Source organism: Cebus imitator, unplaced genomic scaffold, assembly GCF_001604975.1.
Source record: "Cebus imitator isolate Cc_AM_T3 unplaced genomic scaffold, Cebus_imitator-1.0 Scaffold294, whole genome shotgun sequence".
In the NCBI taxonomy this organism is placed as follows: domain Eukaryota; kingdom Metazoa; phylum Chordata; class Mammalia; order Primates; family Cebidae; genus Cebus; species Cebus imitator.
In genome coordinates this window covers 1,134,613-1,153,561 of record NW_016107609.1, presented here as the reverse complement: position 1 = coordinate 1,153,561, position 18,949 = coordinate 1,134,613, and the positions used below count along the sequence as shown (strand labels likewise).

Genomic DNA, 18,949 nt, shown 5'->3' with positions numbered 1-18,949 from the left:
ACAAGAGGGTGGTGCGTGCCCTCTGCTAGGGGCACAATCAATCGCTGGCGTTATTAGAGGACATCTCTCTGAAAGGAACAAAGGTAATACACTGGTGGAAGAAAAGAAAAGGCTGAAAGTGGGGACAGAAATTAAGACGACCCCATTCAGTCCCCTCTGGAACGTTCTGCAAAACTCCGTGAGACCCTGGACCTACAGGGATGCCCTCTCAGGGACTGCCCCGGCCTTCATCCCCACACCTCAAAGATGGACGAACAGCAGCTGGGCAGGTCTCGCCTCGGGCGATCCTCAACAGCCTCTACCGAGCACAACCAGTCCTAGGTCCCGGGCGGCAACCCTGGTCCAGGGGCAGCTGACTTAGGACAGCCTCCATGTGAACCGCCCTCCCTGGCACGGCGCCGGCTCCGCCCCTTCAGCCCCTAAGTCCGGCGTCTGCGCTTCCGGGACACCCCCGCGCTCATGACCCCGCCCCTGCGCTTCCCACCTCCTTGCCCCCTGGACCCGTTCCCACACTCTATGACCGCGCCTCTCGCACTCCAGGCCCGCCCCACGCTCTCCCGGGTTCCGCTCTCCAACCTTTTGTGCCAGACCCCGCCCCCGCACCCCATGGCTCCGCCTCTGCACGCCAGGGCCGCCCCTCGCGCTCTCGGGTTCGCTCTCCACCTTCTTGAGCCCTGGCCCCGCCCCCTCCACCGAGGCCCCGCCTCCCGAACTCCAGGCCCGCCCTTGCGCTCTTGGGTTCCTCTCTCCACCCCCTGGTGCCAGGCCGCGCCCCGCGCCCGGGCCCCTCCCCCTCGTGCCCTCGGGAGTCCCGGGGAGGAGTTACCGCGCGGAGGAGGCGTGGCCGTGGTGTCTGCTGAGGCGTGAGCGGCGCGGCCGGGACTTTGGCTTTGACACCGCCTGAGAACCGGAGCCTTGTGGCTGGTGCTGTGTCTGGACCGGCTCTGGCGGATCCCGTGCCCGAGTTGGGCTCGGGACTTTTTGCCGGGATAAACGCAGCTGCGGCGCCGCCGCAAGTCTTGGTGCAGCCTCCGCGGCGGATTTCGCCGCCGCTGCCGCCGTCTTCGAGCAGCCCCGCGGCTTCTGTTTGTTCACTCTGAGAGAGCGATGCTGAGTTTCTCCCGCAGAAAGAGCCGGGACAGGCAGACCGAGGCGGCGTAGGAGGCTTCCAGGGCCCGGCCAGTGACCTGCACCTCCGCGGGCGCCTCGACTGGAGGCAGGGTGCCCGCGCTGTCCGGGGCTGGGCTTAGGCTTCAGAGCCGCAGGTGGAAGAGGAACCGGCGCCCCGCGGAGTGGCCCAGAGGTGGTGCACGGGAACCCGCGGCGAGTCAAGTGGGGGGGTCAATAAGCCCCTTATCAGTGCCCGCACCGGTGAGCACGGACTTCGCAGGTTGCAGGTGGCGCTGTGTCAGACGCAGACCGTGGGGGAGGTGGGGTGGCCCTCCCGTCTTCGTGAGCCCGAGTGGGGGTGACCCAGGTGCCAGAGTTGAGAGAAGCCCAGAGGAGAAGCGTGAGGCTGATGGTGATGGGTCTCTTCCCAAGAGAAGCGGTTCGTAGCCTTTTTGGATTTACAATGTGGTAAAATCCGGACGTCCTTCCAGATGGGCCAATCCTCATTGTGCCTGTGTTTTTAGGGGCTCACAGTAGTCACCAGCCCCGGACTCCTGGTTACTAACTCTAGCACTGGGTAGGGGGTGCTAACGCAAATTGCTTAATTCAATGGATTTTTATGTTTATTAATATGTTTTATGTTTATTAATTTATTTTCTAGGCGGCCAAGTGAACGGCATGGAGGATTCGGTGTGTCTATAGTAACCACCTCTTCAGCCCTTGAATCCTGCACCTTCCATTTTTCAGTGCTTGTACGCCCTACTGGGCTTCCTCCCAAGCCAGAGATCTCTTTTGCAGCGGTGAGGCCTTCCTGGGCCCTGATCCTGGAGGACCATGGGGAGCACCCTGGGCTGCCACCGCTCCATCCCGAGGGACCCCTCGGACCTGTCCCATAGCCGCAAGTTCAGCGCAGCCTGTAACTTCAGCAACATCCTGGTGAATCAGGAGCGGCTCAACATCAACACTGCCACAGAGGAGGAGCTGATGACGCTGCCTGGTGTAACACGTGCTGTGGCACGCAGCATTGTGGAATACCGAGAGTATATTGGTGGCTTCAAGAAGGTGGAGGACCTGGCACTGGTCAGTGGTGTAGGCGCCACCAAGCTGGAGCAGGTCAAGTTTGAGATCTGTGTGAGCAGCAAGGGCAGCTCCGCGCAGCACTCTCCCAGCTCCCTGCGGCGGGACCTGCTGGCGGAGCAGCAGCCTCACCACCTGGCCACAGCTGTGCCCCTCACCCCGCGTGTCAACATCAACACAGCCACCCCGGCCCAGCTCATGAGTGTGCGAGGCCTCTCGGAGAAAATGGCCCTCAGCATCGTGGACTTCCGGCGCGAGCATGGGCCCTTTCGCAGCGTTGAGGACCTAGTGAGGATGGATGGTATCAATGCCGCCTTCCTGGACAGGATACGACACCAGGTGTTTGCTGAGCGGTCCAGGCCACCATCCACCCACACAAACGGGGGCCTGACCTTCACCGCCAAGCCTCACCCGAGCCCTACCTCCCTGAGCCTGCAGAGTGAGGACCTGGACCTGCCACCAGGGGGGCCCACGCAGATTATCTCCACTCGGCCCTCCGTGGAGGCCTTTGGAGGCACAAGGGATGGGAGGCCTGTGCTGAGGCTGGCTACCTGGAACTTGCAGGGCTGTTCCGTGGAGAAGGCCAACAACCCTGGGGTGAGAGAGGTGGTGTGCATGACACTCCTGGAAAACAGGTGAGGACAGGAACCACCATGGGTGTTGAGTGTGAAGGCAGCTTGTGCATGGCCTCATTTAGGGATGCAAATGAGTGGATTCTTTTGTGTGTAAGGAGGGTGCAAGAGTTTTTAATCAATGTTCTTGAAGCCTCAGCCAATATTGTTATTGAGAATGAGCTGTCCTTCTGCTCCAGAATTTTCTGAATACAGCTGGGCTTGTGGTCCATGTCTTGCGTGTGAGATATCTGAGGCTGATTCATGATTTTGGGGTAAGTGGAGGCTGTGTTGGTGTTACTGCTTTGGAGAATGCTGGGTCTACACCAAGTCAGGCACTCGGAGCATGGGAACTGATGCAGTTTTGCATGTGAGAGAGAGCTCATTGGATTTTGATTATTAATGGATGGGAAAATCATATTTGTTCCAACCAATATGTCCATTTGTGCACACAAGATCATCTTACAGGCTGAGTATTTATAAACAAACACAGTGTCTATATTTACCAAAATGCTATGAATGAATCACTCTCCATTCTTTTTCCTTATTTAACCTGAAGCTGGTTTTCAGCCCTACAATCTGTGTAACCTTTTCTGTACCATAGCCAGAAAAAAGCAAGCTGACGTGTGTATGAAAATTGGCCAGATTTTCCCCATTTAAACCAAAGAAGAGAGTCTAGTAGGATAGGCCGTTACCACAGAGCATTTACATTATTCACAATACTGCTCTCTGTAGGAACTTCTGTTAGCCCCATCATAAAACAAAAACAATATTGTTTTGGCAGTAACTCCTGCTGTTAGTAAAATAGCATACTGTATAATGTAATCAGGTGTGGGAAGGAAAGAAATATTTGTGGCGGTCGCTTTCAGGTCAGAAGTGCTGTGATCCTGGACTTGAGGTGTTTTGCCCTGCCACCCACCAGGGGTGCAGTGTTTGTGGCTACTCATTGATTTCCTTTGCACTGAGTTGTTGTTGAGGCTGCTGGCAGGGGTGGCAGTTTGGTGACACGAAGTGAACTCTCAGTGAGAAATCACGGTACATGATGGCAGATCACTAGGAAAATTAGGAGAGAAGCAGGTCACAACGTCTCCCTGGCACTGACCCAGTGGCACGCTCTCGTCACTGAGAGAGGGACTCCACACTGGGTCAGAGGGAACTGGGCTGGGGAGCCCTTGAATGCTCTGCCTGCACTGCTGTGTCCTCTCTTTTGCTGCCTAAATCACTCCTTTTGCAGAGTCTTCTTGTGCACAGGTGAGAGCTGGACTCAGCCCCGGGAGAGATTTATAAAGAATGGCTTGATAATTGTTCTCTTTATCCATAGCAGCATGGGTGTATGAATGGGAAATGAGGAGTGGGGAGGCAGGAAAGGATACAGCTGCCCAATTCCCAGTACGTTTCTAGTGGCTCAGTTTGGGAGGGAGGTGATGGATGAATCCATTGTGACCAAGCAAAGAGAACCACCAACCTCCAGCACATTCAGCCAAGAGTGAGGATGTGATGGATTAATTAACCATGGATTCAGCACATTGTTCATGTTTGGTAAACATGAAATAAAGGCCTCAGGGCCTGATCCTCTACAGAGTGGGGTGAGTGCATTGCCTGTGTGACTGTCCTAGGACTGTCCTAGGGCATCAAAAGTTGGTCTAGTGGGACTGACTGACTAGGCAGCCCTTAACCATTTATTATGTTAGTGGTTTCTAAAGTGTTGTCCTCCCGGGGACCAGCGACATCAGCTACTAACTCAGAAATGTTGCATTTCTGTGTTTTAACATACCCTCCAGGCAGTTCAGATGCACACTAAAGTTTGAGAACCACTAGGTGTTAGGCCATCAGCTGTCCCTCTGGGTGTCTCTTGGAAGTCCCTTCCCCTGTACTGGCTTTTCTGGCAAGGTCAGTGAATTCATGCAGAGATTTTCAGGTACAGTTGCCCTCCATATCTGTGGGTTCCATATCCATAGATTCAACTAACTGTAGATGGACATGATTTTCTAGGTGGCTCTTATTTATTTGCATCCTGTATACTTGAATAAAAGAGTTTCCTAACTTCTGGGTATGCCCTTGTGCTTTCTAAGATGAAAGCTGGTGGGGCCAGTTTTTCACATTTTATTTTATTTTCCTAATAACTCTGGGTTGCAGGTAACACTGGCTTTTATTAATGATTCTTCATCACTGGGTAAGGAAACTAAAACCAAGTAAGTTAAATAACGTGACTCCATCAGGCAGCTCATTAGTGACAGCTGGGACCCAGACCTTCTGACTTTAGACCTATGCCCTTTGCAGGCATGCTGTGTTTTGTAAGCATGGCACCTTTAACCTGCCTCTTAGTTAGGCATCCACCCTGTGTCTCACCAAGGGCACTTGCCAAATTGTGAGCCAGTCACAGTTACTTAAATTAAATCCATTGTAAAGGCATTTTAAAGTTACTCTCAGGCAGTTCCTTTGCAAAGGGAATAGTGGCTCTTAATTTTTCTGTGAATTTGCTTTAGTAGGTGTGTTTTCTTAGGCTGAAGGGTAGCTGTATGGGATGGGAGTTAGTCTTCTCTTACCCTTCTTACAGCAAGTGTGAGCTGTTAGAAACTGTTTTGCAAGTGAGGCATAAGGTAGGACAGCATTATTTGATAATCATACAGTCACCAGGAGCCTTTAGGGATGCCATGCTGGTAGTACAGAACTGACGGGTTTTATTAGACTATTTAGCCAAATCTCAGTCTTAGGCAATATTCTTCCTTGTTCAGTATTTATGGAGCAAGATTAAAGGGGAATGCTTCTCCTAAATATGCTTGCAACATTTGGAGACATTCACATCTGGAATGAAGATTGGTTCATTTTTCATTTTTACTTATTTTTTTTTTACTGGGAAGTCATTCTGTTTTGAGAGTCCCTTTGGCTATTGAAAATATAAACCCTAAGGGAGCTGAAAGATAATCTCTAAAAGAAATAAGGAGTTTTAACATCCAGTTGCTCATTTTCCTTGTGGCCTGCATAAGGAGAGAACTTGAGTGTCAAAGTCTTTAGCCCTATAATGGCTTAAATCTGTTTTCTTGCCACATGTCTATGGTATCAAAGCACAAGGTGGATTGGTGCCTAGCAACACACACTGATAGTGAAAAAAGAGATTCGATTTTATTAGACTTGATTAGTAGGATCAATATAAACATAACCCATCTTGGCATTTAATTCATTCATTGAAAAATATGTATTGAATGTCTTCTGTGCATATATAAGCTAAATTCAGGGATTAGCTTGGCCCTGTTACTTACCAAACTGAAGTCAATGTAGATTAGTTTGTATGGCCCAGCCTCAAAACAGTCTAGTAAACCCAGATTTGGGGGGCAAGTCACAGGGAATGATTGATACAGGGTTATATTTTTCTCATATTAACAATAGGCTTATCCTGGGAGATTGAAGGGTAGGTGGATGCAGCCAGGCATAACATCTGGGGATAGATTGCTCAGCAATCCTCTTAAAGTAGAAATCGTGAAATCCATTTTACACTTGTGGAAACTGAGGTTCTGATAGGTTAAATAGCATCTGTGTGGCCTTCAGAAATGTAGATATTGGATTCAGGATTTGAAGTTTGTCTGCTTTCAAAGCAGAGGGATTAGGTCGGATAAGGCGTGTCTTTTCCCAGACTCCATGCCCTTCCAATGCCTCTCACTCCCAGCCATCCACATTTCCTCCCTCCCTTGGGTCTTTGGCCGGTCTTGGGGAGAAATAGAGCTTCCCTACAACCTGAGATTATGTCAGGCCTCTGGGGGCCTCTGCTTTTTTCTCATTTTTATTCCTCTAAAGGGTGGGGCTTGGGGCCAGAGGTAGAACCAATTCAGAGGGTGTCGGGGCTCTCTACCCAGTCCCTCAAGTGTGAGTCTGTGACCTTGGGCCTGACTCCAAGGTCAAGTTCTGGTTTTCTGAGCCAAGGAACTTTAAGTTGTTTCTAAATAGAAAGATTGTCAGTAAGAAGAATGTTGTGGATTTGTAAGAGAAGACAGTGTGAATGAATGCAGGGAAGTTTCAGTGTAGGCAGGACTTAGGGTTTATTTCGCTAAAGGGAAAGGTGTTACTTTTTCAAGGAAGCTGGGTCCATTTGGGGTCTGATTTGAAGGTTCTTTGGGAGTTTGATGGTATTGATTTTCTCAGGGGGTATCCATTCTTTTCTTATTCACTCATTCATCCATTCATTCAATCAATTAGCAGATCTGTTTGGCGCTCCCACTAGGTACCAGGTTCTGTATCAGGCTCTGGTAATAAAGTAGAGAACAAGACAAAGTCCCTGCACTCGTGGAACTTCTGTTCTAGGCAGAGAGACAAACAGGTTAACCCACAGATCAATAATTACAGATATTGGTGCATGCTGAGGGTGATAGAGGTGAAGCAAAGAGAAGCCTGTTTAGATGGGGGGGTCAGGGAAAATCTCAGCTGAAAGCTGATGGATGAGAAGAAGCCAGGCACGGAACAAGCTGGGGAAAAGAATGCTCCACGGAGGAACTGGCAAGTGCAGAGGCCCTGAGATTGCTGGTTCCAGACAGAGGGTCAGAGTTCTAGAGTGACAGGTGGGTGGGGCTGCAGAGCAAGGCCACGCCAGATTAGGTGGGGCCTTCAAGGTGCTATTCTTCTAATAGCAGGAGGAGGCCACAGACGTTTAGAAGCAGAGGCTGATGAAACGATCTCTTACCAGATAGTCTGGCTGCTGGGGGTGGCGCATGGAGTGGGTCCTGGGAGTTGAGTAAAGAGGCTATCGTGGGATTCAGGCTAAAGGCAATAATGTCTGGGGAGATGGGGAGGTGGGCAGAGATGAGAAGCCTTTTAGAGGTAAAAACTGGCAAGACTTGCCTGTATTTTGGATAGTGTGAGATTCAGCAGGTAGCTAGTTTGAAATGCTCTGAGGTTTCTAGGGGATAGGTGCAGAGGCACATATAATAAGAAACCCTGGGGCTGACACATGTGCCTCTGTGTTATTTTAACACGATGCAGGGCATTCACCTTCCTCTTCCCCTCGGCCACTGTTGTGCCCTGGGTGTGGGGTCTTAGGTCCATAGCAGATGGAGTATGAGGCCGGTCTGCTTTTTGCAGATGGGGCACCTGACAAGACCACATACGCTCTTCAGCATCAATGACATATAGAACCAGGGTACACTCTGGGGACTTTAGGTAACTGTTTCTATCAGGAGAGGTTCACATACATTCAGTTCAACACTGAGCAGCTACTTTGTGCTCACTGCCTGATGAGGTCAGAAACACAGGCATGGGAAGACCCCGCCTTGTGGTCAGGGAGCTCACTGTCTCAAGGACACACACATTCAGCGGGTATTTCCAGGATGATGTGTGGGATGAGGGAGGATGCGAAGTGTGCTAAGAGACCTGAGAGCACAGAGATTTGGTCGCTGTCTGCTTGGCTTTGCAGGTATGTGAGAACTCAGCATCTGATCAGGGATGAGGGGAGAGGACCAAGTCAGGTGGATGGGAGGTGAGGGTCTAGAGGAAGGAATATGGTGGCGTAGTGACAATTGAGGCTGAAAGTCAGCATCCCTCCTCCTCCACATACACATACACACTGCTGAGGAGGGGGAGGTCCAAGCTGGGCCGTCCACTGAGGCTTATGATCCGAAATACTTAGCCAGGGACATGGCAGGCTCCCACGCAAGGATCCTCACAGTAAGATAATCTGTATACAAATGCTAAGCTTATAAGCAGCAAGCTGTGTGTCATTTTATCTTCAAAATGACCTTCCCCAGCCTGGGCAACATAGCAAGACCCTATTGCTACAAAAAATTTAAAGATTAGCTGAGTGGTGTAGTGCATGCCCGTAGTCCCAGCTATTCGGAAGGCTGAGGTAAGAGGGTCATTTGAGCCCAGGAATTCAAGGTTGTGGTGAACTGCAATCGTACCATTGTTCTCCAGCCTCAGTGACAGAGTGAGACCCTGTCTCTCAAAAAAGAAAAAAAAAAAAAAAGTTACTCTACCTTACAAAGGATTTTATCCCAGAATTCCCTAATAATGATCTCTGTCAGTAACAAAGTGATGCATTTCACTGAAATTCTGTTTGTTCATCATGGACATTCTGGTTTGTGTGTGGTGATTTAAAGATGGGTGGAATTCCTCACTGATGACTTCTCACATCTTAACATCCAGGAAATGCCACAAAAATGTCCTGCTTTACCTGACAGGGTGTTAGTCCCCAACAAATATTTAGGGAATCTTAGCGGCTTCCTCACCCCCTTCTTCATGAGTATACACAGGCCAAAGTTCTTATGTAATGTCTTGATTGACAGCAGCCAAACTGCTGAGGTCAAGTGACAGGGAACCCTGGAGAGGTGTGCTCAGAGTAAACATTTCATTATAAAGAGAAGTCCAGAATCCCTCTTGCAGACTCTTGAATAAAGAAAGCTTGGGTTGGCTGGGCGTGGTGGCTCATACCTGTAATCCCAACTTTGGGAGGCTGAGGCAGGTAGATCACCTGAGCTCAGAAGTTTGAGGCTAACCTGGGTAACATGGTGAAATCCTATCTCTACAAAACTACAAAAGTTAGCCAAGGATGGTGGTGCACACCCATAGCCCCAGCTACTTGGGAGGCTGATGTAGGGGGTTAGCTTGAGCCTGGGAGGTGGAGGTTGCAGTGAGCTGAGATTGTGCCACTGCACTCCAGCCTGGACACAGAGCTAGACCCTGTCTCAAACGAACAAAAAGAAAACCCTGGGTTTTCTTTACTGACTGTAGTCCCCAGCTAATATTGATTTGTTGTTTGTTACCAATGATCCCTTGTTTCCTGTGAATTCTATTTTGGTTCAGCCATTACCTGATTAAGCTGTTAAGGCGGGCCTTAAATTGTTTTACCTAGAGGCTGCTGTATACTCCTGAAATGCAGTGCTTAGCCAACAGAACATCGTTCCCATTGCCACATTTAAGGTTGCACATGCTTTGGATGTTCTATGGATCTGCAATCTTGTTTGCTCACCCAAAAACTGGAGAATAAAACTGGTACTTTGTCTTTCTCAGTTTATGCTAAAAGAGGGAGGTCTCAGGTGGGTTGTTGTTTTTTAAAAAAATATCTATCCAGTCTCCTGTTAAAAAACGTTTCTCTAGAGGGTATTTTCTGTGAAGCAAATTCAATCTGACTTTTTTTTTTTTTTTTTTTTTTTTTTGCAGTTTCTGTTTCTTGAATGGGAAAAAGTCAATAATTGGGTGACATTAGGTCTTGGTCTCAACTGCCAATGGTCTCAGAGCCCCTTCCTTCCTATCTTGGTGGGCAGCCTCTGTGGTGTCAGATTATTGTGTTGTCTTATGGGTAGGTTTTTTTTTTGGAAGTGATTCCCAATCTTTTAAAGTTTTAATTTAAGGACTCATTTTAAATAGCAAAATACTTCATGTTCCTCCCCTCTCCCTCACTTGATCATATACTTTTTATGTCCACTGGTAGTAGAGGTTGTGCTAGAACAAAAACAATGATAATTAACACTGACAATTGCTGTGGCTGAGGCCCATAGCTAAGTTATAGGTACAGAAGACATGGCTCAGGGAAGCTGAGAAATGTTACTGCTTTTAGATGGTGGAACTTGGATTACAATCCAAAGTCTTTGCAGTTAGACTCCAAAGTTTGATTTGGAGTCTATTTCAAATCAAACTTGGAAATAGACTATTTCAAAGCTATTCGGCTGGGTGATGCTTCTCAGAGTAGTTGTATTTATTTATCACCCAGCCTGCATTCTAGACTAGATGCTCTCTTAACCAGCCTGGCTTGGGTTCCCTAGGTTATGATTTTTCATAAGTATCCTGATATATAGTGATATCATGATGTGTCTGTGAGCATGTGTATTTGTCCTAGGGTTTGTATCTTCAAAGTGTAACAAGGATATTTGCAAAACAAACTGATTGCAGGATAGTATAATTTTATGACTTTAATTGTCTTACCCATGCTTATTTTGACAGCAATTTCCTAAACAACTTGCTTTTTAAGAAGCTTTTCAAGCATCCATCTTCATTTTCTTAGAAACAACTCATCTTTCCGCTCATGCTTGTATTTCTCCAGTTGATCATCACATTTTAGAAGATCATAGTGATATGTGCAACTGACATATACAGTTTAAGGACAGATACAGTTGACTCTGGTAAGCACATGATGCGCTACTCACAGCTGATCAAGCCAGGCATACTCATTGTGCCATGGGCATCCCTCAGCTTGTTTTACAAAGGGAATGGGGACACTTTAACAAGTCCCTTGAGTGGAAGTTGGTTAGGAGAACATCTATTATGTTTTTTAAAAAGATTAGTATTGTAACCAAGTTGTTCGTTTAACGTAGATTCAGTGTTTGCTGTACATGTTTACTGTAGACCCCAACAGGTAACTGCAGGTTGTTACTGACCCACCATTCTTTCCTCTAGGAGATTGACTGAAAAAGTCAATCTCTGGAGAAGACAGTCGTGCACTGAGTAATATTTTGGTCAGTGACGGCCTGTGTATATGACAGTGGTCCCAGAAGATTATAATGGAACTGGAAATGCCTGTTGCCTGGTGATATCTGCATGATCCTGATCCCATGGAGGCCTAGGATAATGTGTGTGTGTCTTAGTTTTTAACAAAAAAAGTTTAAAAAGTGAAAAAGAAATATATTTAACAATAGGAAAAGCTTGTAAAGTAAGGATATAAAGAAAGAAAATGTTTTTATACTTTGTTTTTATACAGTTGTACTGTGTTTGAGTTTTAAGCTATGTTATTACAAAAGTCAAAAAGATTAAAAAATGTAAAAGTTTATAAAGTCAAAATGTTACAGTAAGCTAAGGGTAATGTATTAGTGAAGAAAGAAGAAACTTTTACTTTAGTATAGCCTAAGTGCATGGTGTTATAAAATCTACAGTAGTGCACAGTCATGTCCTGAGCCTTCACATTCTGTCACCACTCACCCACTCACTCAGAGCAACTTCCAGTCCTGCAAGATCCATTCATAGCAAGTGCCCTACACAGATGTGCCGTATTTTACATTGTATACTGTATTTATACTATACTTTTTCTATGTTTAAAGACCATTGCATTACAATCATCTGCAGTCTTCAGTACAATAACATACTATGTAGGTTTATAGCCTAGGAGCAGACTCTACCATCTAGGTCTGTGAAAGTCCACTCTGTGAAGTTTGCACAACGATGAAATCACCTAACGATCTGTCTCTTAGAACATATCCCCATTGTTAAATGGTTCATGATTGTATTTATGAAGTCAAGAATTTGACTCATAAATTGATAGTTTGACTCAAATTGATATATTATCCCAATTTCTCCTGAAAAGTCTCCTGCAACTCTTAGAAATAAAAAAGGCAAAGTCCTAGTGAGGTTTTATTTTGATTTAATACCTGTACTAGTCAGCATTTTCTTCAGTGATGTAGATGAACTGCTGACAAAACCAATGAATGCTGTAAACTGAGATGGATTCAGGCAGGAGGATGGCACTAGATGGCTTATAAATACCTTCCCAAGTTGGTGATGCCACACTGTCTTTTAAAAATGTTCTGAATTGAATTTTAAAGTCTAATTCTTAAAACATTGAATTCATGTCCACACAAGTGAAACTGCATGAGAAATTGTCCATTACAGTATACATTTGCTGAACTCAGTTTAATGCCAGGCAAGAGTGTTTGGAGTTGATTTGTAATTTTTTGTGTTATGTCAGTTTGGATGTCTCCTGAATTTATAATAAAAATGCAAGTAGTTGTTAGGTATTGTTAGAATTTCAACTTAGTATTCAACTTAGAATTCCTTTTCTATCTTTAAAACTTTGAGGTGAATTTTATTAAGAGCATTTGGAATTACAAAATGGATGTTTAAGATATTACCATTTGCAACCACTTAACTATGAAAATCAGGAGGCCAGGCACAGTGGCTCACACCTATAATCCCAGCACTTTGGGAGGCTGAGATGGAAGGATCAGTTGAGCCTAGGAGGTTGAGACCAGCCCTGGCAACATATTGAGACCCCTGTCTCACAAACAAGCAAACAAACAAAAAAAGGGACTTTTTGTCATTGGTCAACCCAAGCAAAATAAACTTGATGAAGAATGAGAAATGAGACTGTGAGATCACCCATAACCCCTGATTTCAAATACCATATTTGTGTTCATTCAGACTGCTGTGGTGTTTCCATTGATTGATTCTATTGGTTAAGATTATGTATTTAAATGCATGCATTTCTTTCAAATCACAAAAATCCCTTCCAATCCTGAAGCTTTTTCCACAGAGAGAGAAAATGATCACAGTTGCTACCAAATAACCGTGAATTCTGAGAAGGAAGAGTGGCTGTTCTATAGATAAGATGTGTTTGGGCTGGGTGCGGTGGCTTGTGTCTGCAATGCCAGTACATTGGGAGGCTGAGGTGGGCTGATCACGAGGTCAAGAGTTAGAGACCAGCCTGGCCAATATGGTGACAACCTTGTCTCTACTAAACATACAAAAATCAGACAGGAGTGGTGGAGCATGCCTATAGTCCCAGCTACTTGGGAGGCTGAGGCAGAATAATCGCTTGAGCTTGGGAGGCAGAGGTTGCAGTGAGCCAACATCGCGCCATTACACTCCAGCCTGGTGACAGAGCAAGACTCTGTCTCAAAAAAAAAAAAAAAAAGAAAGATGTGTTTGGTTATAATAAAGTCCCACAGATTGAGGGGCTTAAACAACAGAAATGATCGTTTCACAGTTCTGGAGGCTGGGAGTTTGAAATCAAGACGTTGGCCAGCTTGATTTTTTCTCAGTCCTCTTACTGTGGTTTGCAGATGACCGTCCTCTCCCTGTGTCTTCACATGGTCTTTCCTCTGTACCAAAAATCACTTCTTATGAGGTCACCAGTCATAATGGATTAGTGCTTACCCGGATGGCCTCATTTTACCTTAATCAACTCTTTAAAGGCCCTATCTCCAAACGCACTCACATTCTGAAGTACAGGGGCTTAGGGCTTCAACACAGGAATTTGCGCAACACAATTCAACCCACGACAAGGTGGTTTAAGGAAAATTAGGGGTTTACTTCTGGGCTGTTTGTGAGCAACTTGCTCCTCTAATTTGTTTTCTGGAGAGATGACAATTTCAAGGTACTTGTGTCACAGTTTAAATGCTAGAGAAAGCTGCATTTGAGTTCCTGGAGTGACACACTACTCTGCCAAGAGGAATGGCTTTCTTGCTGGGCCATAGTAGATATGGTCCAGCTCTTAGGGCCTGGGATTCATCTCCCTCACACTTCTCTCCTTCAGATTTGCTAGTCTGGGTTTTCTTCTGAAATGAGAGCAGTGACCTGGGGCCTTCTACACTGCCACCCCATGCAGCAGCCTCCAATTGGCCAAGTTCCTTGCTTGCCCTTGGCTATAGGTAAGATTGATGCATGAATTTGCCAAACCCTGGGCACCAATTTCAGGTAGAGATTTAGTGCCATTTAGAATAATGCCGTTTATTACTATTATTATTATTATTATTATTATTACTATTACTATTTGAGATGGAGTCTTGCCCTGTTGCCCAGGCTGGAGTGCAATGGCTCAATATCGTCTCACTGCAACTTCTGCCTCCCAGGTTCAAGCGATTCTCCTGCCTCAGCCTGCTGAGTAGCTGGGACTACAGACATGCACCACCACGCCTTGCTAATTTTTGTATTTTTAGTAGAGACAGGGTTTCACCAAATTAGCCAAGCTGGTCTGCAGTGCCGTTTAGAATTGCCGGCAAAGGGCAAGATTCAGAGTGACCCCAGTGAAGCCAACTCAAGCAGGGCTTTCCCTGACTTCCATGGTTAAGCACGTCAGCTACGGCTCCCCTGGCAGCAAATATTTCTCTTATGACCGTCACCTCTGCTGTAATTGTGTGTTGGTGCTGTCTGCCCTGTGGATTGAGGATTTCATAAGGGCAGGAGCCATGCGGAGTTTTTGCACAGTAGCACTCAGGCATTTGTGGAAAGAATAAGTGACCACTAACATTTAGTATTTATTTTGTCTTACTTGTTGTTGCCTTTGAGATTCATTAACTAACTTTATGCTCACACCACCTCAGTGAGGTGGGTAAACTATGTCCACTTTACACAAAAGGAAACTTAAAGAATATAAGCTGACTTGCATGAAGTGATGTGCTTGATGAGACTGGAATTACCCAGAGCCCAAACTTCTTTAGGTGCAGAGGTAGGAAATCCATAAACTTGGATATGGGGCCAGAAGATTAAGAAAGAAGACAGCTGTTTCCTAGCCTTTCTAGATCTAGAAAGTATGAAGAGACAAATTTAACTGGGGGTAGAGTGCCCTGTCCTCTTGGAGTGCAGCCCTGCCAGCACTTGAGGAAATTGTCTGATTCGATTTGAGGATTTCTTCCTCCTCATCCCAGGAGGTCAGGAATGCTGGGCTGTGCAAGGCCTGGATTTATTTATTTATTTATTATTTTGGATACAGAGTCTCTCTCTGTTGCCCAGGATGAAGTGCAGTGGCGTGATCTCGGCTCTCTGCAATCTCTGCCTCCCAGGTTCAAGCGATTCTCCTGCCTCAGCCTCCTGAGTAGCTGGGATTATAGGTGCATGCCACCATGCCAAGCTAATTTTTATATTTTTAGTAGAGATGGGGTTTCACCATATTGGTCAGGCTGATCTCGAGCTCCCAACTTTGTGATCCACCCTCCTCAGCCTCCCAAAGTGCTGGGACTGCAGGCATGAGCCACTGTGCCCATCGGTTTTTAGTCTTATATATTCACACAGTTATGTGACGGTTTTTACTATCTAATTTCATAACATTTTTGTCAGCCTAAAAAAAGACCCCATACCCCTTAGCAGTTACTTCCTGCCCATCAGCTCCATCTACTTTTGGCCCCATCTACCATCTACTTTTTGTCTCTGTCCTTTTCTGGATATTGCATACAAATTATACAGTATGTGAACTTTGTATCTTTTTTTACTTTGTGTAATGTTTTCAAGGTTTATCCATGGTGAAGCGTGTATCAGTATTTCTTTTTTTTTTTTTTTAAATTGTGGAATAATATTCTGCTATACAGATGTACCACATTTTCTTTATCCATTCATCAGGTGATGGATGTTTGAGTTGCTTCCACTTTTTGGCTATTATGAATAATGCTACTAGGAACATTCATGTATAAGTTTTTATATGGACATATATTTTCATTTCTTTTAGGTATATACCTAGGAGTGGAATTGCTGGGTCATAGGGTAATTTTATGTTTCACTTTTTGAGGAACTGCCAGATTGTTTTCCGGGGTGGCTGCCCCAGTTTACATTTCCACCAGCAAAGTGTGAGGGCCAATTTCTCTACATCCTCATCAACAGTTGTCATCATCTGTCTTTTTGATTAAAGCCATTCTAGTGTGATTGAAGTGGTATCTTGTTGGGGATTTAAATTGCATTTTCCTAATAACTAATGATGTTTAGCATCCTGTCATATGTTTGCTGGTCATTTGTATATCTTCTTTGGAAAAACATCTATTCAGATCTGTGTTGGTCATTTTCAAACTTGTTTCTAAGCTGAAAACAGACGAGGTATCTTTGTGTTGATTCCCTTTCACTCCGTCTTCCCTTCTTCCTCACCCCTTAGTCATAGTGTCATTGTACCAGGACATACCTGGAATAATTATTTTGTAATAGGAAAAAGTACCCAACATCCTACAGAAACAAACCCTCCATCTGGAAAAGAGCCTAGAGAACTTCATTTGGGATGTCATAATCCTAAGCAGACACAAATGACTTACTGACTTACTGATGTATCAACTTACTGACTGCACAGTCTTCTTCACTTTCATTTTCGAGGGTTCCATTGTGATCTGTGTTGCAGCATTCCTCACACGGGCCACCAACTGTTGGGTCTGACTGGTAGACTATGACTTAGCTATGGATGAACAAATGCACACAGACACAGATATCAGTGGAAGAGTGGGCTTAGGGGTCTGGGCCACTTACAGAGTCAGCAGCTGTGGTCCTAAATCAGCCAGCAAAGTTCACGTTTATTTAGTACGGATTAAAGGGCAAAGGTCTTGAGTTAGCAGCACTAGAGGATAATTGACTTTGCCAACCCCCTGAATAAAGAGCAGTTCCCCATGCATATGATCAAAAATTGGTTTTAAGATCACTTAAGTAAACAAGCTATTTAGATAAACTCCTCTACATTCCTACATATCTGTGCCCTAAGTTTTTAAGAGAATTCAGCTGCCTTCAGCCAAACCTTTTACTGAAGCTATACAACCCCCCTGGCCTTCCAAGAAAGTTTGTGACTATTTTCTATAACTATCTTTATAATTTTTCCTCTAAAAATTTTCCCACTACGCTGACTAAACTCCCACACTCCATGATTCTGGCTGGAGTGTGTTCTGTCTGAACTGGGTTTTAACAATGTCCTCGAGAAGTATTTGGTGTCTTCTGGTTTTCACATTTAAGTTATGCATTTTTTTTGGAAGTTTAGCACTTTTTTATCAAAAGCCAAAATATAATGGACAGTATGCCAGGTGAGCTTTAGAAATTTCACCAAAATAACTCCAATGAGAGGTGAGCTTTGGCAATTTCATTACAATATCTGCAAACACAAGCCCCTGGGCCAGGAATTAACCTCGAAGGAATATCTTTCATGGGTTGCTGCCTGCACCATCACCCACAAATGACATTTTCTATGTACATTAAAAATTATACATTTTGGCTAGGTGTGATGGCCCACACCTATAATCCCAGCTCTTTGGGAGGCTGAGGCAGACCTGAGGATCACCTGAGCTCAGGAGTTGAAGATATCCATAACTTTTTTTTTTTTTAGTACAGATGAGGTTTCACCGTGTTGGCCAGGATGGTCTCAAACTCCTGACCTTTTGATCTGCTCGCCTCAACCTCCCAAAGTCCTGGGATTACAGGCATGAGCCACCATGCCTGGCCAGTTTTATATATATATAATATATATATATATATATAAGATTTGGTTTTTATTGTAGAGCACACATATCACAGCAAAGTGATGTCTTTTTTTGGGAAAAAAAGCTGTAAAAAAAAAAAAAACCAAAAAACTGCAACTGCTTTAATTATGCAGTCCAGACTTGAGAAATCCATACTGGCAAAGGAGTTCTGGCCCCTGAGAGATGCTTCTTGATGGTGGCTGTCCCAGACTTCTGGAGCCTATGAGGTCTCCAACATGGCAAGACCTCGTCTCTACTGAACATACAAAAATTAGCCGGGTATGGTGGCGGGCGCCTGTAGTCCCAGCTACTTGGGAGGCTGAGGCAGGAGAATCGCTTGAACCTGTGAGGCAGAGGTTGCAGTGAGCCAAGATCATACCATTGCACTCCAGCCTGGGCGACAAGAGTAAGACTCGTGTCTCCAAAAAAAAAAAAAAAGTTCATATTTTATATATATATAAAATATTTATTTCCTTGTTCTTTTTAACCCCTGCTGTGGAGAGTTAAGTCATTATGCTCTTCACTTCATGGAAACCTCTATCAGTCATTGCAGAGCCTGCTTCTCTTTGGTTTCATTTTAAAAGTGTCTTTTTTTTTTTTCCAGAGCTCCCCTCAAGAAAGATTAAAGTGTCTTTTTTTCTTCATTCCCCTCCCATAGATTCCAAGTGCAAAGTATTACATATATGTCCTTGGACATTGCCTTGAAAAATATAGTGTCTTTAATCTATAAAAATGCTGTGTTCTTAAGATTTCCAGCTCGTTTTGGCTTCTGGATGTTGCTTGGTCATTCACTGTAGATTACCTGTTCATTCCCCAACTGCATTGGAGATCCAGACCAATGTTTAACTGTCCTTATTACCATATCACTTCAATCTCCTTCCATTTTATCTTCTCACTCAGAATAGAATAGTTTTGGTTCATTTTATCTTTTTCCATGTTTCTTTTTTGTTTTTTTTTTTTTGGTACAGGGTGTCACTCTGTTGCCCAGGCTGTGGAAGTACAGTGGCATGATCACAGCTCACTGCAGCCACAAATGCTGAGGCTCAAGGAATCCTCCTGCCTCAGCCTCCATCTGTAGCTGAGACTACAGATGTGCACCACCACACCTGGCTAATTTTTATTGTTTTTGTGGAAACAGAGCCTCATTATGTGGCCCAGGCTGGTCTTGAACTCCTGGGCTCAGACAGTCCTCCCACCTTGGCCTCCCAAAGTGCTGGGATTACAGGCATGGGCCACCGTGCCCAGCCCCATGCTTCATATTTTTAAGCA

At 45.2% G+C, this 18,949-nt stretch overlaps 1 protein-coding gene across 4 annotated transcripts in view; it reads left to right on the top strand.

Annotated features, from left to right (window-relative positions):
- The first annotated feature begins 880 nt into the window (after positions 1-880).
- EEPD1 (endonuclease/exonuclease/phosphatase family domain containing 1) overlaps positions 881-18,949 on the top strand; it is a 143,304-nt gene continuing 125,235 nt past the window's right edge. For 2 of the 4 annotated variants that reach the window (XM_037729115.1, XM_017502206.2), the window contains exons 1-2: positions 1,239-1,371; positions 1,772-2,822. In XM_037729115.1, coding sequence (XP_037585043.1) covers positions 1,945-2,822 — 878 coding nt within the window. In that variant the 5' untranslated portion in view covers positions 1,239-1,371; positions 1,772-1,944. Of the gene's footprint in view, positions 1,372-1,424; positions 1,688-1,771; positions 2,823-18,949 lie in introns of those variants that run through there. The other 2 variants (XM_017502207.2, XM_037729114.1) reach the window with 2 other exon arrangements.